The 22,592-nt window shown below is 45.9% G+C and overlaps 2 protein-coding genes across 9 annotated transcripts in view; one reads left to right on the top strand and one right to left on the bottom strand.

The window, feature by feature from the left end:
- LOC5508390 overlaps positions 1-22,592 on the top strand; it is a 133,768-nt gene that overhangs the window by 21,561 nt on the left and 89,615 nt on the right. For all 5 annotated transcript variants that reach the window (XM_048731302.1, XM_048731301.1, XM_048731300.1 and 2 more), the window contains exons 15-27: positions 5,238-5,414; positions 5,582-5,713; positions 11,355-11,613; positions 15,290-15,486; positions 15,621-15,842; positions 16,753-16,863; positions 17,145-17,544; positions 18,090-18,328; positions 18,972-19,163; positions 19,585-19,719; positions 20,047-20,199; positions 21,832-21,939; positions 22,318-22,510. In XM_048731302.1, coding sequence (XP_048587259.1) covers positions 5,238-5,414; positions 5,582-5,713; positions 11,355-11,613; positions 15,290-15,486; positions 15,621-15,842; positions 16,753-16,863; positions 17,145-17,544; positions 18,090-18,328; positions 18,972-19,163; positions 19,585-19,719; positions 20,047-20,199; positions 21,832-21,939; positions 22,318-22,510 — 2,518 coding nt within the window. The remainder of the gene's footprint in view (positions 1-5,237; positions 5,415-5,581; positions 5,714-11,354; positions 11,614-15,289; positions 15,487-15,620; positions 15,843-16,752; positions 16,864-17,144; positions 17,545-18,089; positions 18,329-18,971; positions 19,164-19,584; positions 19,720-20,046; positions 20,200-21,831; positions 21,940-22,317; positions 22,511-22,592) is intronic.
- LOC116615504 (octapeptide-repeat protein T2) lies at positions 12,257-14,704 on the bottom strand. 4 transcript variants are annotated; one of them, XM_032377163.2, is made up of 4 exons: positions 14,574-14,704; positions 13,821-14,219; positions 12,861-12,912; positions 12,257-12,450 (listed from the first exon to the last, which is right to left on the bottom strand). In XM_032377163.2, the coding sequence occupies exons 1-4, from the start codon at positions 14,602-14,604 to the stop codon at positions 12,420-12,422; spliced, it is 513 nt and encodes a 170-aa protein (XP_032233054.1). In that variant the 5' UTR covers positions 14,605-14,704; the 3' UTR covers positions 12,257-12,419. The 4 variants fall into 4 exon arrangements, with proteins under 4 accessions (XP_032233054.1, XP_048587263.1, XP_032233053.1 ...); XM_048731306.1 differs by having other exon boundaries at positions 12,258-12,450; positions 12,861-12,869; XM_032377162.2 differs by lacking the exon at positions 12,861-12,912 and having other exon boundaries at positions 12,260-12,450.

The following is a 22,592-nucleotide window of genomic DNA, read 5'->3' on the forward strand; positions in this document are numbered from 1 at the left end:
CACCCACAATGCCAAGTGAAGCCCCCATAATGCCTCTTGAAGCCCCCGAAATGCATCGTGAAGACCCCGTAATGCCTCGTGAAGCCCCCGTAGTGCATCGTGAAGCCCCCATAATGCCTCGTGAAGTCCCCGTAGTGCCTCGTGAAGCCCCCGTAGTGCCTCGTGAAGTCCCCGTAGTGCCTCGTGAAGCCTCCGTAATGCCTCGTGAAGTCCCCGTAGTGCCTCGTGAAGCCCCCGTAGTGCCTCGTGAAGTCCCCGTAGTGCCTCGTGAAGCCTCCGTAATGCCTCGTGAAGTCCCCGTAGTGCTTCGTGAAGCCCCCGTAGTGCCTCGTGAAGTCCCCGTAGTGCCTCGTGAAGCCTCCGTAGTGCCTCGTGAAGCCCCCGTAATGCCTCGTGAAGTCCCCGTAATGCATCTTGAAACCCCCGTAGTGCCTCGTGAAGCCCCCGTAATGCCTCGTGAAGCCCCCGTAGTGCCTCGTGAAGCCCCCGTAGTGCCTCGTGAAGTCCCCGTAATGCATCTTGAAACCCCCGTAGTGCCTCGTGAAGCCCCCGTAGTGCCTCGTGAAGCCCCCGTAATGCCTCGTGAAGCCCCCGTAGTGCCTCGTGAAGCCCCCGTAGTGCCTTGTGAAGCCCTCGTAATGCATCGTGAAGCCCCCATAATGCATCGTGAAGACCCCATAATGCCTCGTGAAGCCCCCGTAGTGCCTCGTGAAGACCTCATATTGCCTCGTGAAGCCCCCATAATGCCTCGTGAAGCCCCCATAATGCATCGTGAAGCCTCCATAATGCATCGTGAAGACCCCATAATGCCTCGTGAAGCCCCCATAATGCCAAGTGAAGCCCCCGTAATGCCTCGTGTAGTCCCCACAATGCCACGTGAAGCCCTCGTAAAACCTCGTGAAATGCCCGTAATGCCTAGTGAAGACCTTGTAACGCCTCGTGAAGCCTCCGTAAACACCTTGTGAAATCCTGTAATACCTTGCGAAATCCCCGAAATGCCTCGTGAAGACCTCATAATGCCTCGTGAAGCCCCCATAATGCCTCGTGAAGCCCCCATAATGCATCGTGAAGCCTCCATAATGCATCGTGAAGACCCCATAATGCCTCGTGAAGCCCCCATAATGCCAAGTGAAGCCCCCGTAATGCCTCGTGTAGTCCCCACAATGCCACGTGAAGCCCTCGTAAAACCTCGTGAAATGCCCGTAATGCCTAGTGAAGACCTTGTAACGCCTCGTGAAGCCTCCGTAAATACCTTGTGAAATCCTGTAATACCTTGCGAAATCCCCGAAATGCCTAGAGGAGACCTCATAATAACTCGTGAAGCCCCCGTTATAACTTATTAAGCCCCCATAATGCCTCGTGATGCCCCCGTAATGCCTCGTGAAGCCCTCGTAATGCCTCGTGATGCCCCCGTAATACATCGTGATGCCCCCGTAATGCCTCGTGAAGCCCCCGTAATGCCTCGTGAAGCCCCCATAATGCATAGTGAAGCCCCGTAATTCGTCGTAAAATGCCCCCATAATGCATCGTGAAGCCCCCGTAATGCATCCTGAAGACCCCATAATGCATCGTGAAGCCCCCGTAATGCATCCTGAAGACCCCATAATGTATCGTGAAGCCCCCAAAATGCATCGTGAAGCCCCCATAATGCATCGTGAAGCCCCCAAAATGCCTCGTGAAGACCCCGTAGTGTCTCGTGAAGTCCCCGTAGTGCCTCGTGAAGCCACCGTAATGCCTCGTGAAGCCCCCGTAATGCCTCGTGAAAGCCCCGTAATGCCTCTTGAAGCCCCCGTAATGCCTCGTGAAGCGCCCGTAGTGCCTCGTGAAGCCCCCATAATGCCTCGTGAACCCCTTGAAGTAACTCGTGAAGCCCCCGTAGTGCCTCGTGAAGCCCCCATAATGCCTCGTGAAGCCCCCGTAGTGCCTCGTGAAGCTCCCGTAATGCTTCGTGAAGCCCTCGTAGTGCCTTGTGAAGCCCCCGTAGTGCCTCGTGAAGCCCCCGTAGTGCCTCGTGAAGCCCTCGTAATGCATCGTGAAGCCCCCATAATGCATCGTGAAGACCCCATAATGCCTCGTGAAGCCCCCGTAGTGCCTCGTGAAGACCTCATAATGCCTCGTGAAGCCCCCATAATGCATCGTGAAGCCTCCATAATGCATCGTGAAGACCCCATAATGCCTCGTGAAGCCCCCATAATGCCAAGTGAAGCCCCCGTAATGCCTCGTGTAGTCCCCGCAATGCCACGTGAAGCCCTCGTAAAACCTCGTGAAATGCCCGTAATGCCTAGTGAAGACCTTGTAACGCCTCGTGAAGCCTCCGTAAATACCTTGTGAAATCCTGTAATACCTTGCGAAATCCCCGAAATGCCTAGAGGAGACCTCGTAATAACTCGTGAAGCCCCCGTTATAACTTATTAAGCCCCCATAATGCCTCGTGATGCCCCCATAATGCCTCGTGAAGCCCTCGTAATGCCTCGTGAAGCCCCCGTAATACATCGTGATGCCCCCGTAATGCCTCGTGAAGCCCCCGTAATGCCTCGTGAAGCCCCCGTAATGCATCATGATGCCCCCGTAGTGCCTCGTGAAGCCCCCGTAGTGCCTCGTGAAGCCCCCGTAATGCCTCGTGAAGCCCCCGTAATGCATCATGAAGACCCCGTAATGCATCTTAAAGCCTCCGTAATGCCTCGTGAAGCCCCCGTAGTGCCTCGTGAAGCCCCCATAATGCGTCGTGAAGCCCCCGTAGTGCCTCGGAAAGCCCCTGTAGTGCCTCGTGAAGTCCCCGTAGTGCCTCGTGAAGCCCCCGTAATGCCTCGTGAAGCCCCCGTAATGCATCATGAAGACCCCATAATGCCAAGTGAAGCCCCCGTAATGCCTCGTGAAGCCCCCGTAATGCCTCGTGAAGCCCCCCGTAGTGCCTCGTGAAGTCCCCGTAGTGCCTCGTGAAGCCCCCGTAGTGCCTCGTGAAGTCCCCGTAGTGCCTCGTGAAGCCCCCGTAGTGCCTCGTGAAGTCCCCGTAGTGCCTCGTGAAGCACCCACAATGCCAAGTGAAGCCCCCATAATGCCTCGTGAAGCCCCCGTAATGCATCGTGAAGACCCCCCCGTAATGCCTCGTGAAGCCCCCGTAGTGCCTCGTGAAGCCCCCATAATGCCTCGTGAAGCCCCCCGTAGTGCCTCGTGAAGCCCCCATAATGCCTCGTGAAGCCCCCATAATGCCTCGTGAAGCCCCCCGTAGTGCCTCGTGAAGCCCCCATAATGCCTCGTGAACCCCTTGAAGTAACTCGTGAAGCCCCCGTAGTGCCTCGTGAAGCCCCCATAATGCCTCGTGAAGCCCCCGTAGTGCCTCGTGAAGCTCCCGTAATGCTTCGTGAAGCCCTCGTAGTGCCTCGTGAAGCCCCCGTAGTGCCTCGTGAAGCCCTCGTAATGCATCGTGAAGCCCCCAAAATGCATCGTGAAGCCCCCATAATGCATCGTGAAGACCCCATAATGCCTCGTGAAGCCCACGTAGTGCCTCGTGAAGCCCCCATAATGCATCGTGAAGCCTCCATAATGCATCGTGAAGACCCCATAATGCCTCGTGAAGCCCCCATAATGCCAAGTGAAGCCCCCGTAATGCCTTGTGTAGTCCCCGCAATGCCACGTGAAGCCCTCGTAAAACCTCGTGAAATGCCCGTAATGCCTAGTGAAGACCTTGTAACGCCTAGTGAAGCCTCCGTAAATACCTTGTGAAATCCTGTAATACCTTGCGAAATCCCCGAAATGTCTAGAGGAGACCTCGTAATAACTCGTGAAGCCCCCGTTATAACTTATTAAGCCCCCATAATGCCTCGTGATGCCCCCGTAATGCCTCGTGAAGCCCCCGTAATGCCTCGTGAAGCCCCCGTAATACATCGTGATGCCCCCGTAATGCCTCGTGAAGCCCCCGTAATGCCTCGTGAAGCCCCCGTAATGAATCATGATGCCCCGTAGTGCCTCGTGAAGCCCCCGTAGTGCCTCGTGAAGCCCCCGTAATGCCTCGTGAAGCCCCCGTAATGCATCATGAAGACCCCGTAATGCATCTTGAAGCCCCCGTAATGCCTCGTGAAGCCCCCGTAGTGCCTCGTGAAGCCCCCATAATGCGTCGTGAAGCCCCCGTAGTGGCTCGTGAAGCCCCCGTAATGCATCATGAAGACCCCGTAATGCATCTTAAAGCCTCCGTAATGCCTCGTGAAGCCCCCGTAGTGCCTCGTGAAGCCCCCATAATGCGTCGTGAAGCCCCCGTAGTGCCTCGTAAAGCCCCCGTAGTGCCTCGTGAAGTCCCCGTAGTGCCTCGTGAAGCCCCCGTAATGCCTCGTGAAGCCCCCGTAATGCATCATGAAGACCCCATAATGCCAAGTGAAGCCCCCGTAATGCCTCGTGAAGCCCCCGTAATGCCTCGTGAAGCCCCCCGTAGTGCCTCGTGAAGTCCCCGTAGTGCCTCGTGAAGCCCCCGTATTGCCACGTGAAGCCCCCGTAGTGCCTCGTGAAGTCCCCGTAGTGCCTCGTGAAGCCCCCGTAGTGCCTCGTGAAGTCCCCGTAGTGCCTCGTGAAGAACCCACAATGCCAAGTGAAGCCCCCATAATGCCTCGTGAAGCCCCCGTAATGCATCGTGAAGACCCCCCCGTAATGCCTCGTGAAGCCCCCGTAGTGCATCGTGAAGCCCCCATAATGCCTCGTGAAGTCCCCGTAGTGCCTCGTGAAGCCCCCGTAGTGCCTCGTGAAGCCTCCGTAATGCCTCGTGAAGTCCCCGTAGTGCCTCGTGAAGTCCCCGTAGTGCCTCGTGAAGCCCCCGTAGTGCCTCGTGAAGTCCCCGTAGTGCCTCGTGAAGCCCCCGTAGTGCCTCGTGAAGCCCCCGTAGTGCCTCGTGAAGCCTCCGTAGTGCCTCGTGAAACCCCCGTAATGCCTCGTGAAGTCCCCGTAATGCATCTTGAAACCCCCGTAGTGCCTCGTGAAGCCCCCGTAATGCCTCGTGAAGCCCCCGTAGTGCCTCGTGAAGCCCCCGTAGTGCCTCGTGAAGTCTCCGTAATGCATCTTGAAACCCCCGTAGTGCCTCGTGAAGCCCCCGTAGTGCCTCGTGAAGCTCCCGTAATGCCTCGTGAAGCCCCGTAGTGCCTCGTGAAGCCCCCGTAGTGCCTCGTGAAGCCCTCGTAGTGATTCTTGTAATCCCTGTAGTTTGTATGCCATTGCTACCGTATTCTAGCAGTCAAACTGTCTCTGTTAAACAGTCCGTGCCGCTTGGGGCGGTGGAGCTGGTAGTATTTGGCTAGACAACCTGGAATGTACAGGAAACGAATCTCGATTAGTAGACTGTCCCCATAACGGACTTGGGATAGAGAACTGTCGACACAGCGAGGACGCTGGCGTTGTGTGTAGAAAAGCGGACACACCAAATCCTGATCCGGGTGAGTAGAGGCCCAGCAATTACCTTTCTTTCAAACCAAAATCAGTAAAGAAGGAGTGATCTTTCTTGATTAGCATCTTTTAAATAAGGATATGTAAAACTTTCGTAGAAGCTCCAATACCTGGACAACTTTAGAAAAATTCACTGTGCTTTTGTGCATTTTTCCAGATGCCCCTGCGTTCATTATCGTCAGTGATAACATGCGTGGACTTCTCAAGCAACTTATCTTCGAGTCTTCCTCTCATTCCAAGAGTATTCCCATCCAAATTAAGAGCTCAAGGCCTGAGGGAGTGGCTATAGGTAAGTGACAGATGAGGGCGTGTCTATAGGTGAGTGACAGATGAGGGCGTGGCTATAGGTGAGTGGCAGATTAGGATGTGGCTATAGATGAGTGACAGATGATGATGTGGCTATAGATGAGTGACAGATAAGGGCGTGGTTATAGGTGAGTGGCAGATAAGGGCGTGGCTATAGATGAGTGACAGATAAGGGCGTGGTTATAGGTGAGTGACAGATGAGGGCGTGGCTATGGGCGAGTGGCAGATGAAGGTGTGGCTATAGGTGAGTGACAGATGATGATGTGGCTATAGATGAGTGACAGATAAGGGCGTGGTTATAGGTGAGTGGCAGATAAGGGCGTGGCTATAGGTGAGTGACAGATTAGGATGTGGCTATAGGTGAGTGACAGATGAGGGTGTGGCTATGGGCGAGTGGCAGATGAAGGTGTGGCTATAGGTGAGTGGCAGATGAGAATGTGGCTATAGGTGAGTGACAGATAAGGGCGTGGCTATAGGTGAGTGACAGATGAGGGCGTGGCTATAGGTGAGTGATAGATTAGAATGTGGCTATAGGTGACTGACAGATGAGGATGTGGCTATAGATGAGTGACAGATAAGGGCGTGGCTATAGATAAGTGACAGATTAGGATGTGGCTATAGGTGAGTGATAGATGATGATGTGGTTATAGGTGAGTGACAGATGAGGATCTGGCTATAGGTGAGTGGCAGATAAGGGCGTGGCTATAGATAAGTGACAGATTAGGATGTGGCTATAGGTGAGTGACAGATTAGGATGTGGCTATGGGTGAGTGACAGATTAGGATGTGGCTATAGATGAGTGATAGATTAGGATGTGGCTATAGGTGAGTGGCAGATAAGGGCGTGGCTATAGATAAGTGACAGATTAGGATGTGGCTATAGGTGAGTGACAGATTAGGATGTGGCTATGGGTGAGTGACAGATTAGGATGTGGCTATAGGTAAGTGACAGATTAGGATGTGGCTATAGGTGAGTGACAGATGATGATGTGGCTATAGATGAGTGACAGATAAGGGCGTGGTTATAGGTGAGTGACAGATGAGGGCGTGGCTATAGGTAAATGAGAGATTAGGATGTGGCTATAGGTGAGTGACAGATGCGGATGAGGCTATGGGTGAGTGACAGATGATGATGTGGCTATAGATGAGTGACAGATTAGGATGTGGCTATAGATGAGTGATAGATTAGGATGTGGCTATAGGTGAGTGGCAGATAAGGGCGTGGTTATAGGTGAGTGGCAGATAAGGGCGTGGCTATAGATGAGTGACAGATGAGGGCGTGGCTATAGGTGAGTGGCAGATGAGGGCGTGGCTATAGGTGAGTGACAGATGAGGGCGTGGCTATGGGTTAGTGACAGATGAGGGCGTGGCTATAGGTGAGTGGCAGATTAGGATGTGGCTATAGATGAGTGACAGATGATGATGTGGCTATAGATGAGTGACAGATAAGGGCGTGGTTATAGGTGAGTGGCAGATAAGGGCGTGGCTATAGATGAGTGACAGATAAGGGCGTGGTTATAGGTGAGTGACAGATGAGGGCGTGGCTATAGGTAAATAAGAGATTAGGATGTGGCTATAGGTGAGTGACAGATGCGGATGTGGCTATAGGTGAGTGACAGATGAGGGCGTGGCTATAGGTGAGTGACAGATGAGGGCGTGGCTATAGGTAAATGAGAGATTAGGATGTGGCTATAGGTGAGTAGCAGATGAGGATGTGGCTATAGGTGAGTGACAGATTAGGGCATGGCTATAGGTGAGTGGCAGATGAGGGCGTGGCTATGGGTGAGTGACAGATGAGGGCGTGGCTATAGGTGAGTGGCAGATTAGGATGTGGCTATAGGTAAATGACAGATTAGGATGTGGCTATAGGTAAGTGATAGATGAGGAGGTGGCTATAGGTGAGTGACAGATTAGGATGTGACTATAGGTGAGTGACAGATGAGGATGTGGCTATAGGTGAGTGACAGATGAGGGCGCGGCTATAGGTGAGTGACAGATGAGGGCATGGCTATAGGTGAGTGACTGATGAGGGCGTGGCTATAGGTGAGTGACTGATGAGGGCGTGGCTATAGTTGAGTGACTAATGAGGGCGTGGCTATATGTGTGTGACATATGAGGGCGTGGCTATAGGTGAGTGACAGATGAGGGCGTGGCTATAGGTGAGTGACTAATGAGGGCGTGGCTATAGGTGAGTGACAGATGAGGGCGTGGCTATAGGTGAGTGACTAATGAGGGCGTGGCTATAGGTGAGTGACAGATGATGGCGTGGCTATAGGTGAGTGACAGATGAGGGCGTAGCTATAGGTGAATGGCAGATGAGGATGTGGCTATAGGTGAGTGACTGATGAGGGCGTGGCTATAGGTGAGTGACAGATGAGGATGTGGCTATAGTTGAGTGACTATAGGTGAGTGACTGATGAGGGCGTGGCTATAGGTGAGTGACAGATGAGGGCGTGGCTATAGGTGAGTGACTAATGAGGGCGTGTCTATAGGTGGGTGACAGATGAGGGCGTGTCTATAGGTGAGTGACTGATGAGGGCGTGGCTATAGGTGAGTGACAGATGAGGGCGTGGCTATAGGTGAGTGACTAATGAGGGCGTGGCTATAGGTGAGTGACAGATGAGGGCGTGGCTATAGGTGAGTGACTAATGAGGGCGTGGCTATAGGTGAGTGACAGATGATGGCGTGGCTATAGGTGAGTGACAGATGAGGGCGTGGCTATAGGTGAGTGACAGATGAGGATGTGGCTATAGTTGAGTGACTATAGGTGAGTGACTGATGAGGGCGTGGCTATAGGTGAGTGACAGATGAGGGCGTGGCTATAGGTGAGTGACTGATGAGGGCGTGTCTATAGGTGGGTGACAGATGAGGGCGTGGCTATAGGTGAGTGACTGATGAGGGCGTGTCTATAGGTGGGTGACAGATGAGGGCGTGTCTATAGGTGAGTGACAGATGAGGGCGTGGCTATAGGTGAGTGATAGATGAGGGCGTGGCTATAGGCGAGTGACAGATGAGGATGTGGCTATAGGTGAGTGACAGATGAGGATGTGGCTATAGGTGAGTGACAGATGAGGGCGTGGCTATAGGTGAGTGACAGATGAGGGCGTGGCTATAGGTGAGTGACTGATGAGGGCGTGTCCATAGGTGGGTGACAGATGAGGATGTGGCTGTAGGTGGGTGACTAATGAGGGCGTGGCTATAGGTGAATGACAGATGAGGGCGTGGCTATAGGTTAGTGACAGATGAGGGCATGGCTATAGGTGAGTGACTGATGAGGGCGTGGCTATAGGTGAGTGACTGATGAGGGCGTGGCTATAGTTGAGTGACTAATGAGGGCGTGGCTATATGTGTGTGACATATGAGGGCGTGGCTATAGGTGAGTGACAGATGAGGGCGTGGCTATAGGTGAGTGACTAATGAGGGCGTGGCTATAGGTGAGTGACAGATGAGGGCGTGGCTATAGGTGAGTGACTAATGAGGGCGTGGCTATAGGTGAGTGACAGATGATGGCGTGGCTATAGGTGAGTGACTGATGAGGGCGTGTTTATAGATGAGTGAAAGCGAGCTCCAAGAAACTCAATCTTGTGGATAACTCGAACCTGTTAGGAAATCATAATAAGCTCGAGTTAAGATTTGATTAATATTCTCAAAATGCATTCATAAGAACGCGCGCTCTGATTGGTTCGCTAACTCGGAATAATGTAACACCCGAAATTGTCGAGCTTCACATTAAAACGGCATTTTTGTTAAAAATGATTTAGATTCATTGTCCTTTACGAAAAATCGGCTTCAAACTCCCGGTGTTTTGACAATGTCCCGCCGAAATTATGAACGCGCACGACAAATTCAAAGTTTTCTGAAATTTTATTTGCGATAAACAAATGCAGCAAATCGTAACTTAATTCGAAGGAAAACGGCAAGTTACTCAAAGTTTAGGGAAGTATTTTAGTGATTGTACCTTATCGTCTGTGGAGGATTCAAAGCGAAAGAAATAATTTCTTGGATCAAATTCGTAGAATTTGACGCTTCGCGTCTCGGGGACTATCCACCGCTATTCACTTCGCCTTCGGCGAATAATTGTGAAATATACACCTACTTAAAGTAAGGTTGCACCTGCGAATCAATGTATCGTTACCTGCAGTGGTTCATGGGTAATGCATAAATGGCTGTACCCTGCTCTGCTCTCTAAACGCCATGTGAACGTTAAACACGAAACCGCGCTATAAAAGGGCCTGTGCCAGGCGTTTGTCACCTTCCTTCATTCACCCTCCGAACTGACAAGAGCTCCCGGTAGCGCTTTGAATAACAATGCGAATAGAGAGAAATATTTTTTTACTCTATCCTGCTTAAATTATTTCAAATTACAACAATTCATAGCTTAAACTCTACTGGGAGTATTCAAAAGGGTTTCACATACCGCAGAATGACAATAAACACCGGTATATGTTGAATTACAATTACACGCGCTGTTACGCGACCTCAGTCTCGCAATCTCACACTTGGCAGCCAAAATATCTCCATTTTAGCCTATAAGCTACCCCTGCAGAATTCCTCCTTTGAAAGTAAACCTGTAATATAACAAAGCTTTTGTAAAAAAGTTGTTCTAACCACATAATAAAAGGATGAGCGAATCGCACGGTACAAGCCGCGATTGATAAATATACTACCGTTGCGCAAGTCACGTTGCAGATTCTAAATTGTAAACAGAAGATTTAAAAGCGAAATAATTTTTAAATCTTCAAAAAAATTGCTATACTGTAGGACTTAATTTCTCGTTTCCATTGCTATTCTTGCTGTTAACGGCTAAAGATTGTCAGTAGAGCCATTGTAACTCGACAACTCGCCTCTCGTGTAGCGCATTCCGTATAGGTAAGTTGTTTCAGAAAATCAATGAATAACGTCCCGAAATTCTTCATTAGCTCAACTCGAATCCCGAGGGACTATTGCACGCATGTTCTATACCGTTTAGCGGCTGTAAAGATATTGTTGGCTCGTAAACACGGCGGAGTCAAGGACGATGGCCCGGAGAAATGGCGCGTAATTCGAATTCAACTCAAATCTTGGTCAAATTTTTGCGAGAATCAGCTCCTCTTGTGCTTCTAGATTTCATATGTGATGTATAAGTCTACTTTAAGTTTCTAAATATGTTTTATTTTCGCCTCTGAATTGTACAATATATAAGCAAATCGAAGAAATTTATTTTTCCGCTTCGAGTTCCGTTACCACCGGCCATCTTTACTTCGGATTTGAATTCAAAAGGTGTCGATTGTGGGCGGTCCTTTTATAGCGCGGTTTCGTGTTTAAGAAGTACATAAACAAGAATGCTAAAGCTTTCTAAACCTGTGTTTGTTTTTATTCAAGCTTATTTTTTTATACCCATGGGCTACTGCGGGTTACTATACAAAGCTTCTCCGAGTGCAACCTTATTTGAAATAGGCGTATACGAGGCGTTAATATTTTGAGTTTGAGGCCATCTAAGATTTGAGTCTTAGAGGACAACAATAAATACCCGACTACAACTAATTAATGTCTCGAGTCAACTAAAGTTGGGCTTTTATTCAGATCCTGCCGGAAAGACATCTTTAATGTCTCGAACAAACTAAAGTATCATTTGCTTTTATTCAGACCCTGCCAGCAAAAACATCTTTTACTGGACCGGGGACAACGACATTCGCAAAGTCTCACTTAGTGCAGGAAATGATGAGTTGGTTTTGGCCAATCAAAAGCGAGTAGCGGGGCTAGCCGTAGATCCCGGATGCAGCAAGCTGTACTGGTCAGATTTCGAGAACAACAGGATCCTGGTGGCATCGTTGGACGGTAGTGATATTACTAACGTGGCCACCGTTCCCTTCCCCACAGCCATCGTACTTGACACCAGCGCCGGGTAAGTTGTATATCACAATATATAGATTTAGGCACTGCCTAAAAGCGGAGCCTGCGTGGATGCACTTTTTTAGCAATACTTGTAGCAAATTTAAGGATATAGGGGATGCAAACTAGCTTTGGAGTAGTTTTTGTATTTTATATCCATTTCCAAGTAAATCCTGGTGTCTTGGGTACATTACTAATTTCTGCCATGACCCCCACCCCCTGGGGTTTGACTCTCCAAAAAAGTAGATGGGGTGTAGATAATTATTCTATCTTTTAGGGTATAAACTTCACCCAACTACTATCCCTCAGGGGGTGTTTAATGGTTATTCTGATACTGCTATCCTTTAGGGGTATCAAATTAATGAATTTTTGTATTCAATAACAACTGATCTATTTACCTCCCTCCACTCCACCAGGAAGACTACCCAGGATTATGATGGATGAATGAATTGAATTGAGCACGAGAATGACAATAAATACTTTTATTAACAAATTAGGGACTTTTAAAGAATGCTTGTTTTTATTATCATTGTACAAACTGTTGTCTCTTTATTAATACATGTTTTAAAATTTATTATTTTATATAATAATAATTATTACATAATTATTATATAAAATAATAAATTTTAAAACATAATTATTATTATCTAAAATAATAAATGTTAAAACATGCATTAATAAAGAGACAACAGTTTGTTTACCACGTAACAATTAATTTCCATATTTAGGAGGCATCAAAAGCACTCCCCTAAATATGTGAATCAATATATGTGGAAGACAAACTGCTTGGCCCCACCACTGCCGCCGCCTACAGCTGCATCACCTCTTTTTATCTTGTTGTTGTTCTTCTCTATAAAAAAGGATGAAAGAAGTATCAAATTATATATTTTCCAAACGTTAGGGCTCACCTAAAATACACCAATAAACACCATCTAGGATCTATGTATCATACCGGCATAGGTTCATGGGTAACGTATCAACTAATTAATGGGTCATGTAAATATGCGATTTTTTTATTTTATGCTGTAATTGACAGACAACAACCTTGCAAAACATCTTTGAGAACTGAGGGGAAAAAAGCATAAATGTGTCAGATAAATAAGACCTGACTGGAATCATTTAGCCATATTTCTTTCATGGTATCAAAGTGAATTGGGTTCATTTACACCAAAATATTGATATACAGCTTACTTTTTAAATAATTTATCAGTGGTTTTTACACTTACCTCATTAAGTGGGAAAAAAGGAATTAAAACCTACCTGGTCCACCTAAAAAAAGCTCTTATGTTGTATGCAGAGTAAAGAAGGATTTCTGAAATACAAACCTTACTTTGTGTTAGAATATTCTTGTTTTTCTCCATGTTTATAATCAGCAATGAGTCAAATGTAAAACAGTTTAGAAGCTAACCTACAGTGTGTCTACAATTAGTGTAAGCATCTATACATTCATCTGGTATCTGCAAATTATAGTCTGCTATGGCAGAGTCTGCTAATAGGACTTTATGCTTGTACTCCTGGATTTCAAAATAGTACACCTGTCATGTACAATATCTTTCATTGAAAATTGTTGTGCAAAATTGATATTTTAACTATTAAAGGGGTAACATCAAAACTTTGAAACTTTTAGAAATACGACAGATCACCACCTACAATATGTATGTATGTATACGAGATTTAACTAAAACACAACTATAATATTTATGAAACATCTGAGGTAACAAAAACACAACTAAATGCAACCAAAACTGTAAGAATTATGCATTATGTTTTGGGTGCCAAAACTAAACTCAACTATGATATTTATGCAAAATTTGAGGTGACAAGAAATAAGACAACTATGATGTTTTGAAATATTTGAGTTGACAAAAACAAACACGTCTATAATATTTCTCTTTCGGATAGGCCTTTTGATTACTGTACACGAAGTTTTCACACAATTACAATGCAGAACGAGAATTTAACTCAACAGAATTGGGCTTAACAGTTTCAGCTTATTATGCATTTAACACAACCAAGCTAAGTACGCCACATCTAGCATACTTAGCTTGATAAATAAACTAAATGACAAATAAACTAATTCTGCATTACTGATTCTAGTTTGCTTTATTGAAGGTATTTGCTTTTACTCTCAATAGAAAATGATAGCCTTAGTCTAAGAAGAAGAAAGAAAACAAATAAGAATATCGAATATAGACATTATTTTACTCAAAGAAAACTCACCAACAAAAGCGGTAGTAGTGGAGGGCTGCCTCTGTTGTTTTCTCCTGAGTCTAGACGCCCTCTGTCGCTCACGAGCCCTTTCTCTTTGCCTTGGAGCAAACAAGCTGTCTTCTGCCATCATTGCACGCTGGGCGTTGAGTGTTTCTAAGTTTCTCTGCCTCTTACGAGCTCTCTGCTCGTCATCTAGCTCGTACTCCGAGTCCTTTTGCCCTTTCCGGACTCTTTGCTTACCACTTAACCTGTACTCGGAGCTCGTCTGTCTTTTTCGCACTCTTTGCTCCTCGGTGAGTACAAGGTCACGCTGTCTTTGCCGAGCTCTTTGTTCTTCTGTCAACACTCGTGGCCTGCGTGACCTCTCGTCCTCATTATTTTGCTCCTCCCCTCTTCTTGGTTCTTCAACTAAAATAGATCGAAACGAGATGACATGATCTGAAAATTAGCCCAATGGTATAAAATATACCTAAAAAGTAAACACAAGCGCGCGCAAGACTACCGCCATCTTGTTTTTGGACGCGAGTTTTAACAAAACAATTGTACACACATTATTGTCTGTACAATAGAAGTATTTTATTCTTAAAAATAAAATGCTAGTAAGTTTTATTTTAGCATTTTTCATAATCTTCTGATAATAAATCCGTGAAAAACCTTTCTAACATATACTTAACTTAAAAAGGCACTCAGTTCAAAACCGTTTGTTTTTTAACATAATACCTACTGGATGTAAACATAAAACCATAATAGTTGTGCACGTACCTCTTTTATCACCACGTGAAAGGTCGTCCATGGCCACAGTGGAAATAATAAACTTCTCAATATTCAATTTCTTGTTTCGCTTTGCGTGTTTGCGTTGTTCATAAAAGAAATTTGAAGCATAAGTGGGGAAGTTTGGGGGCGGTGGTAAAAAATGTGTAAAAACACGTATTCCTTTATTTCCAGTTAGACTGGTTATAAACCGGTTATGTCCAGTTTGGTGATTGAGTAAACATCATCATGAAGTCATCGTGATTGACGTGTCACGATGACTCCTTTCTAGTTGGGGCCGAGTGGGGCCTGGGAGTTGCATGATTTACTGGATTGTGACACACAGGGTACCCGAGCGATGACCACAAAAACCAATTCGCATAGTTATACCATATTTCTATACCTATGGAGCTCCGCGCGCGGCCTGCGGCCGCGCTGGCTCCGCTAATATGATATCAGTAATTAGAGGAAAACAATAAATACCCAAATAAAGTAAATTATTGTCTCGAGTCAACGTAAGTATCATTGGCTTTCATTCAGACCCTTGCCGGCAAATAAATGTTTTACTGATAAATTACATATCCCAAACGTCTATTTAAAGCCCTCCCTCCTAACAAGAGCCAAAATATTCAAATAAGCCCCCTCCTTTACCCTACGAGGGAAACAAAATTGGTGGAAATAAATAGAAATAATATGGCGTTATCAACAATTCACCCATTTTTCTCCAGACTCATGTACTTCACTGCGGGTTACGTCCAAACTGCAATCTACAAGTCCCACATGGATGGGAGCAACATGCAAGTAGTCATGACTCTCCGCAACAACTCCGAGCCATGGGGACTGGCACTAGACCGAGCGAATAACAGACTTTACTGGTCCACGAAAATAGATAGAAGCATACACTACTTGGATCTTTCTCTCTCATGTAAGTACAAATAGTGGTCATGTCTCCGTGCGATAAGATTTATGCACTACTTAAATCTTTCGTTATCTGGTAATTCACATATTCATCCTTTCGGAATTTCGGCTCTGTTGTTATAACATTTATTATTTCCCTAGCTCCAATCGATCACAAGCTTACTTCGAATCACGTGGTCGACCCTTTTCGGATGGTTGTCAGCAAAGGCTACTTACACTGGATAGATCTGAACGCCGCGAACTGGGGCGAGGTCTACCGAGCTAATCTGGCTCCTAGAGCTAATCACGTGACTGACATCGAGGTTGGGGACCTGTTTGATTCTAGAGGAATTGACGCCATCGATGGACCTTATAGCCAGCCAGGTAAGGAATGCGTGACTCCTGGTAAGCGTTACGTATTTTTTCTAAGAACGTATGATTCCCGGAACAGAATCGTGACTTTCGCTATCCGTGATTTTCGGAATGCGTAGCTCTCAGTCTACGGAACAGATGCTCATTTGCACAATTTACTATATTTACTGTCCTCAATTCCATACGAACATTAGCTAGTATGCTCCCTTTTCCACTTTTTAAACAAAAAATATAATCACAATAAAGTATAAGGATCGAGTTATCTCATGTTAGCAAATAAACTTCATGAGAAGTCTTAAAGGAATCACGCGAGAAAAGTTCCAATTTACAGCACAGCTCAGGCTGTTATTATTTTACTTTATCTGAGTGAACTCTGAGTACATATCTCCACCTGGTTTAATAATTATCAAACTATTACGGGCTTGCATGGTTTTAACGTCTTTAATGCTTCAAAGTTGTGCCCAAGTACAGACATGCGTTTATCATCATTTAGTTAGGTAGCAAGCTTGATAAATTATCTCATCCTTGTGAAACGATGACTTCAAATGGCGTCGCATGGAATCGAAGACGCCGGATAGTGGATTATGCAAATGAGCATCTGTCCCGTAGACTGTCTCGTAATACGTGAATTTTTGAATGTGAGATTCTCGGAATGCTTGGTTCTTGGAATGTGATTTTCTAGGAATGTGTAACCTTTCCTACCTTTCCAAGAAATCGTAATACTCGAAACTCGTGACTGTTGGAGTGTATATTTTTACACTTTGAACTTGACACATGATTCTAATAACGGGCGACTCTTGGAACCTGTGGTTTAGAAAGCGTCACCCCCTAAAAACTTATTATTTGGAAGCGTGAGGCTATGAGAAAAGTTATTGTGTCGTACTAAATTGTTTAAAGGTGTTTGAATTAATGTGTCTTACAGCGGACGATGTTTGTCTGTCCTGCGGCCAGTGCGGTCATCACATATGTCTGCGTTCTCCTCTTGGACCCAAATGCCGGTGCCGGGCCTTACACCGTCTCATTCAGAATCAATGTAAGAGCACAACACAGCTATCTAATTGATCAGCCCGTCCCTTTCCTTCGTCCATCTTATTGTCTGTCCGTCTGAGTATCTATCTGAGCGTGTCTGAGTGTCTGTCTGTCTGTTTGTCCGAGTGTCTGTCAGAGTGGCTCTCAGAGTGTTTGTCTGCCTGACTTTCTGTCTGTCAGTCAGAGTGTCAGTCTCAGTGTCTGTCTGTGTGAGTGTCTGTCTGTCTTGCGACATTACTCGAATATTTCTTAAGGTTTTAAGGAAATTATATTTTCTCAATCTAGGCGTCCTTCAAGATTACATAATAGTCGCCGACAACTTTAGTCCAAGAATCCTTGCTGTACCTTGGAATGCGAACAACTCCAATGAGCAAACGACAGTCAGTCTCAAAGATCGCTCCAATCCGTATGCCGTAGAGTGTGACCCAACAGACCAGAGAATCTACTTCACGGATGACATCCATAGACGCGTGGGGAGGGTCTTCTTGAACGGCTCATCTGATGAGACGCTGTTCACCGGACTTGGTTCAAGACATAGCCTGGCTCTGGACCATGTGGGTCGCAAGGTCTATTTCACTGATTACTTTAATAAGAATCTTCGGGTGTGTGAACTTGATGGATCGAACTGCAAGACCTTGAAAACAAATGTTGCTCTGACAGCTTTGGAAGTCGATTCCAAAAATGGGTAAGTGTTTTCATTGTTTTAAGCTCTAACTCCATAGGGAAAATGATTTTAGTGAATGGAACCCTTTTAATCTCCCTGAAAAATGCTAACCAATCAGAGAGGAGAAAATATGATTCAATATCGTAGTCTTCAATCAGCTTGTTTGCGGTTCGTTATTCGGCTTGTTTGCGGTTCGTTTATGGATCTTTGCATTCTCGTTTTTATGACACTAAGTCCTTGTACAATCAAGGCTATACACCACATATTTCTCTGTCTTGTGGTCAACCGTGCTTACCGAGATGTATCAGACATGTTTGGTAGAGCCGTTCGTCAAGGAATGTGCGATTGCAGAATAGATCCATACAACCATGAAGGTAATAAAAAATTCCTGAGATATTTTATTCAGGGCCGATTTGAAGAAGTAAATCCCGTTTTTCTCCGAATATAACAAAACTCACCATTTCAAGAGGTGAGTAATTGGGTAATATACCGGGTGTAGGGGGGGGGGCATCGATCTTTCTCTGGAATCACATTGAACATTTGATGGATTTTTGTTTTGTTTACAGTTTTCTCTATGTGGCTTCTAATTCGAATGGAAAAAACATGATCCACCGTATGGAATTGGATGGAGAGAATATGGTGGAAATTAGTAGCTGGAGAGAACCAATCTACATTTCTTTTGCCCCTCGCACACTAAGGCTTGACCACACTACTAATACCCTGTACATGGTCGGTTGGAATGATGAGAAAATCTTATACATTAACCTAGAAGATGGGCGATCTGGACCACCCTCTAGGATAGCAGGTTAGAACAACAATATATCTTGTGCGGCCGTGAGAATAATGAAAACCCAAAACTGATTTCTTGAATCATATGCTATTTCGAAAGTGTTCCACGCGCTGCCGCGGCGAACAAAACAAAGTTATTCTAAGAAAGTTTATTAATAAGAATGCGAGAATATTATGACTGACAAGAGTTGTATAACTATGAGGCATATTTTAGACGCCGTTCTTTCCATGTAACCTTCAAAGTGCAAATGTATATAAATATAAATTATGTGCAAATGTAAATAAATAAGCCAATTGTTTCATATTCATTTGCATGCATTTGCATTTGGAACGGTACGTGGAAAGAAAGGCATCTAAACTAGTCCTTGAAAACCCGTCCTTTTCTGATGTGTAATAAGCATTTACTTGACACCTTTGTTGGCTAGCTGATGCCAATCATGATGGAACGTTTGTTGCATATTTATTGCCACGGCAATTTCTGTTTTCACAGAAGGTTCAATATTATTCTGCCATGGGTAACCTATTTTTGGGGACACTCTTAGAAATTCGATTTTATCCTTTTTGCTTTGTCATACGAGGTTCACACTAAAGTCACTATTATCTAGTCTATTTTAAAGTGTGCATTCATGTTCAAGCAACTTTCTTTACTTCATTCTTAGGTTACGAATTGTATCTATACTACCCTGACAGTCTTGCTATCACGCCTGATCGCATTTGCTGGAGTGATCAGTATCTAGACAGAGTAAATTGCATACCAAAAGTGAACCCCGAGGGCAAGACCGTCACCCCTATCATCAAAGGTCTCTCAGGAGCAAAAGGCATGCATTTCTGCAAGGCGAAAGGAACTATAGGTAAGTTATCAAATATTAAGGGTAAGCCAAAGACATGTATCTACAATATTAGCAACTATAGGTAAGTCATCAAATGTTAAGGGGGCCAAAGACATGTATCTACAATATTAGCAACTATAGGTAAGTTATCAAATATTAAGGGTGAGCCAAAGACGATAGCGCCTACGATCCAGGTATCCCATATCTTATAACATCCTGTGGCATTGTTAGTGTGTAGCCCCGGGGAGAATATATCACTATGCATTTCTTTTCATCGAATAATTCAAGTGAATAACCGAGATAATATTTATCAAATATCTTCAATAGCGTATCCGACATTCGTGTATGCTCATTTTCAAATTCTTCTTGCAAATAGGCCATTGGATTTTCAATGCAAATAATAACAAAGGAGTGGCTAATAGACATTCTTTATTGGCTTTAGATCGTCACCCGTGCAACACCAACAATGGCGGCTGTTCTCATCTATGTTTGCTGAGAGCTGACGGGTACTCCTGCACATGCCCAGACGACATTGGCAACCAGACGTGCACCACGAGAATGGTCGTCTACCCGCCACGTAAGGCAACTCTTTCAAGTGTAGAAAATGTTCTTAGTTTCCATGTGTTATTGGCTAGGGGAGGGAGAGGAGACGCTCCGCAATAACTACTAAGGGGTGGAGAGGGGGGAGCAGCCCGAGGGGGAGGGGACGCTCAGCAATAACTACTAAGGGGTGGAGAGGCGGGAGCAGCCAGTGGGGGAGGGGACGCTCAGCAATAACTACTGAGGGGTGGAGAGGGGGGAGCAGCCCGAGGGGGAGGGGACGCTCAGCAATAACTACTAAGGGGTGGAGAGGGGGGAGCAGCAAGTCTCACGACAACAAGAACTGTGAAATTATTTCTTCCAGAACCCCGCAACTGTCCATCTGGAGGGCCTTGTCTTTACTTTGCTATGGGTAACACACTCAAAAGGATCGACATCGAAAAGTCAGTTTATCCGATCACAGACGTCAATCAAATCGCTGGAAACAGAGAGAGAGTATTTCAAGCGGCAGCAGTAGGTAAGATTCATCACCATCACCATCATCACCATCACCATCACCATCACCATCACCATCACCATCACCATCACCATCACCATCACCATCACCATCACCATCACCATCACCATCACCATCACCATCACCATCACCATCACCATCACCATCACCATCACCATCACCATCACCATCACCATCACCATCACCACCACCATCACAATCACCATCACAATTACCACCATCACCATCACAATTACCACCATCACCATCACCATCACCATCACCATCACCATCACCATCACCATCACCATCACCATCACCATCACCATCACCATCACCATCACCATCACCATCACCATCACCATCACCATCACCATCACCATCACCATCACCATCACCATCACCATCACCATCACCATCACCATCACAATCACCATCACCATCACCATCACCATCACCATCACCATCACAATCATCATCACCATCACCATCACCATCACCATCACCATCACCATCACCATCACCATCACCATCACCATCACCATCACAATCACCATCACCATCACAATCACCATCACCATCACCATCACCATCACCATCACCACCATCACCATCACAATCACCACCACCATCACAATCACCATCACAATTACCACCATCACCATCACCATCACCATCACCATCACCATCACCATCACCATCACCATCACCATCACCATCACCATCACAATCACCATCACCATCACCACCATCACCATCACCATCACCATCACCATCACCATCACCATCACCATCACCATCACCATCACCATTAACATCACCATCACCATCACCATCACCATCACCATCACCATCACCATCACCATCACCATCACCATCACCATCACCATCACCATCACCATCACCATCACCATCACCATCACCATCACCATCACCATCACCATCACCATCACCATCACCATCACCATCACCATCACCATCACCATCACCATCACCATCACCATCACCATCACCATCACAATCACCATCACCATCACCATCACAATCACCATCACCATCACCATCACCACCACCATCACAATCACCATCACAATTACCACCATCACCATCACCATCACCATCACCATCACCATCACCATCACCATCACCATCACCATCACCATCACCATCACCATCACCACCACCACCACCACCATCATCATCACCATCACAATCACCGCCACCATCATCATTACCATAACCAATAGTTATTTCAGTTATTTCGCTTGAGAATATATTAAGATACGAGAAAATACAGGCTGAATGTAGAATCTATTTTTGCCTCCCATTCACATACACATAATGTGGACGCACATTAATATCAACTTAGGTAAAGTCGCAACAAAAGAGTAAAAAACACTGAAATAGTAAGAAAGGGTGAGGAAGAAGGCGATAGTAGCGATGATGTGGATTATGATGGCGATGCTTATGCTGATGAAAATGTTGATTATGTTTGTTACCATCATCATCATCTTCATTGTCATCAAAATCGGCATCATCGTCGATGTCACCATCACCATCGCTACCACAGTCGCCGCTCCTCTTCTCCTCAGCGTCATCATAAAGTTAAAATAGCAAAAAATATCACTCGGTGTATTCATTCTTCCGATTTAGGGATGCACATGCCAAAGCAATTACTGTTCTGGAGTGAGCTCTTCCCTAACTTCAGAATACGACGAATGGACCTGTCGGACGGATCTTATCAAACCATTGCAGACAAAGGTAACCCATGAATCACGGCTGGGTCACGACCCTTATTGATAAAGGTAACCTTTGAATCTGGGTCACGACCCTTATTGGTAATGGTAACCTGTGATCTAGGTTACGACCCTTGTTGACAAAGGTAACCCGTGATCTAGGTCACGACCCTTGTTGACAAAGGTAACCTGTGATCTAGGTTACTACCCTTGTTGACAAAGGTATCCCGTGATGTAGGTCACGACCCTTGTTGACAAAGGTAACCCCTGGGTCAGGGACGTGTGTGGTATCGCTGTCAGGGTTTAGTAAAAGTTTAAGACATAAACTTATGGATCCTCCTAACAATTCAATCGAGTTTTGAGTCCAGTGTTGATAGGATCTTGCTATTTTCGTTCTTCATAGGCATGGGAATGGTTTATGGCATCGCCGTGGACTGGGTGAACGATAAAATTTACTGGACGGACGAGACTTACGAGAAGATCGAAGTATCAAACCTTGACGGAACCAACCGTCGCATGCAGCTCTACAACAAAAACGACGGCTCAAAAAGGAAATACGCCGTGCTGGAGTCGATTGCGGTCGATCCACTTGAAGGGTATGTGAGAGTAAGGAAACGTGCGAGAGATTGATAATATTTATGATGTTATAATGGTGATGATGATATGAGAATGATGATG

Source organism: Nematostella vectensis, chromosome 8 (assembly GCF_932526225.1).
Source record: "Nematostella vectensis chromosome 8, jaNemVect1.1, whole genome shotgun sequence".
Taxonomy (NCBI): domain Eukaryota; kingdom Metazoa; phylum Cnidaria; class Anthozoa; order Actiniaria; family Edwardsiidae; genus Nematostella; species Nematostella vectensis.

Coding starts and splice junctions, on each gene's coding strand:
- LOC116615504 (XM_048731306.1), bottom strand. CDS start 14,604: ATGGACGACCTTTCACGTGGTGATAAAAGAG. Junction 14,220..14,573: donor TTCACGTGGTGATAAAAGAG/GTACGTGCACAA, acceptor GATCTATTTTAG/TTGAAGAACCAAGAAGAGGG.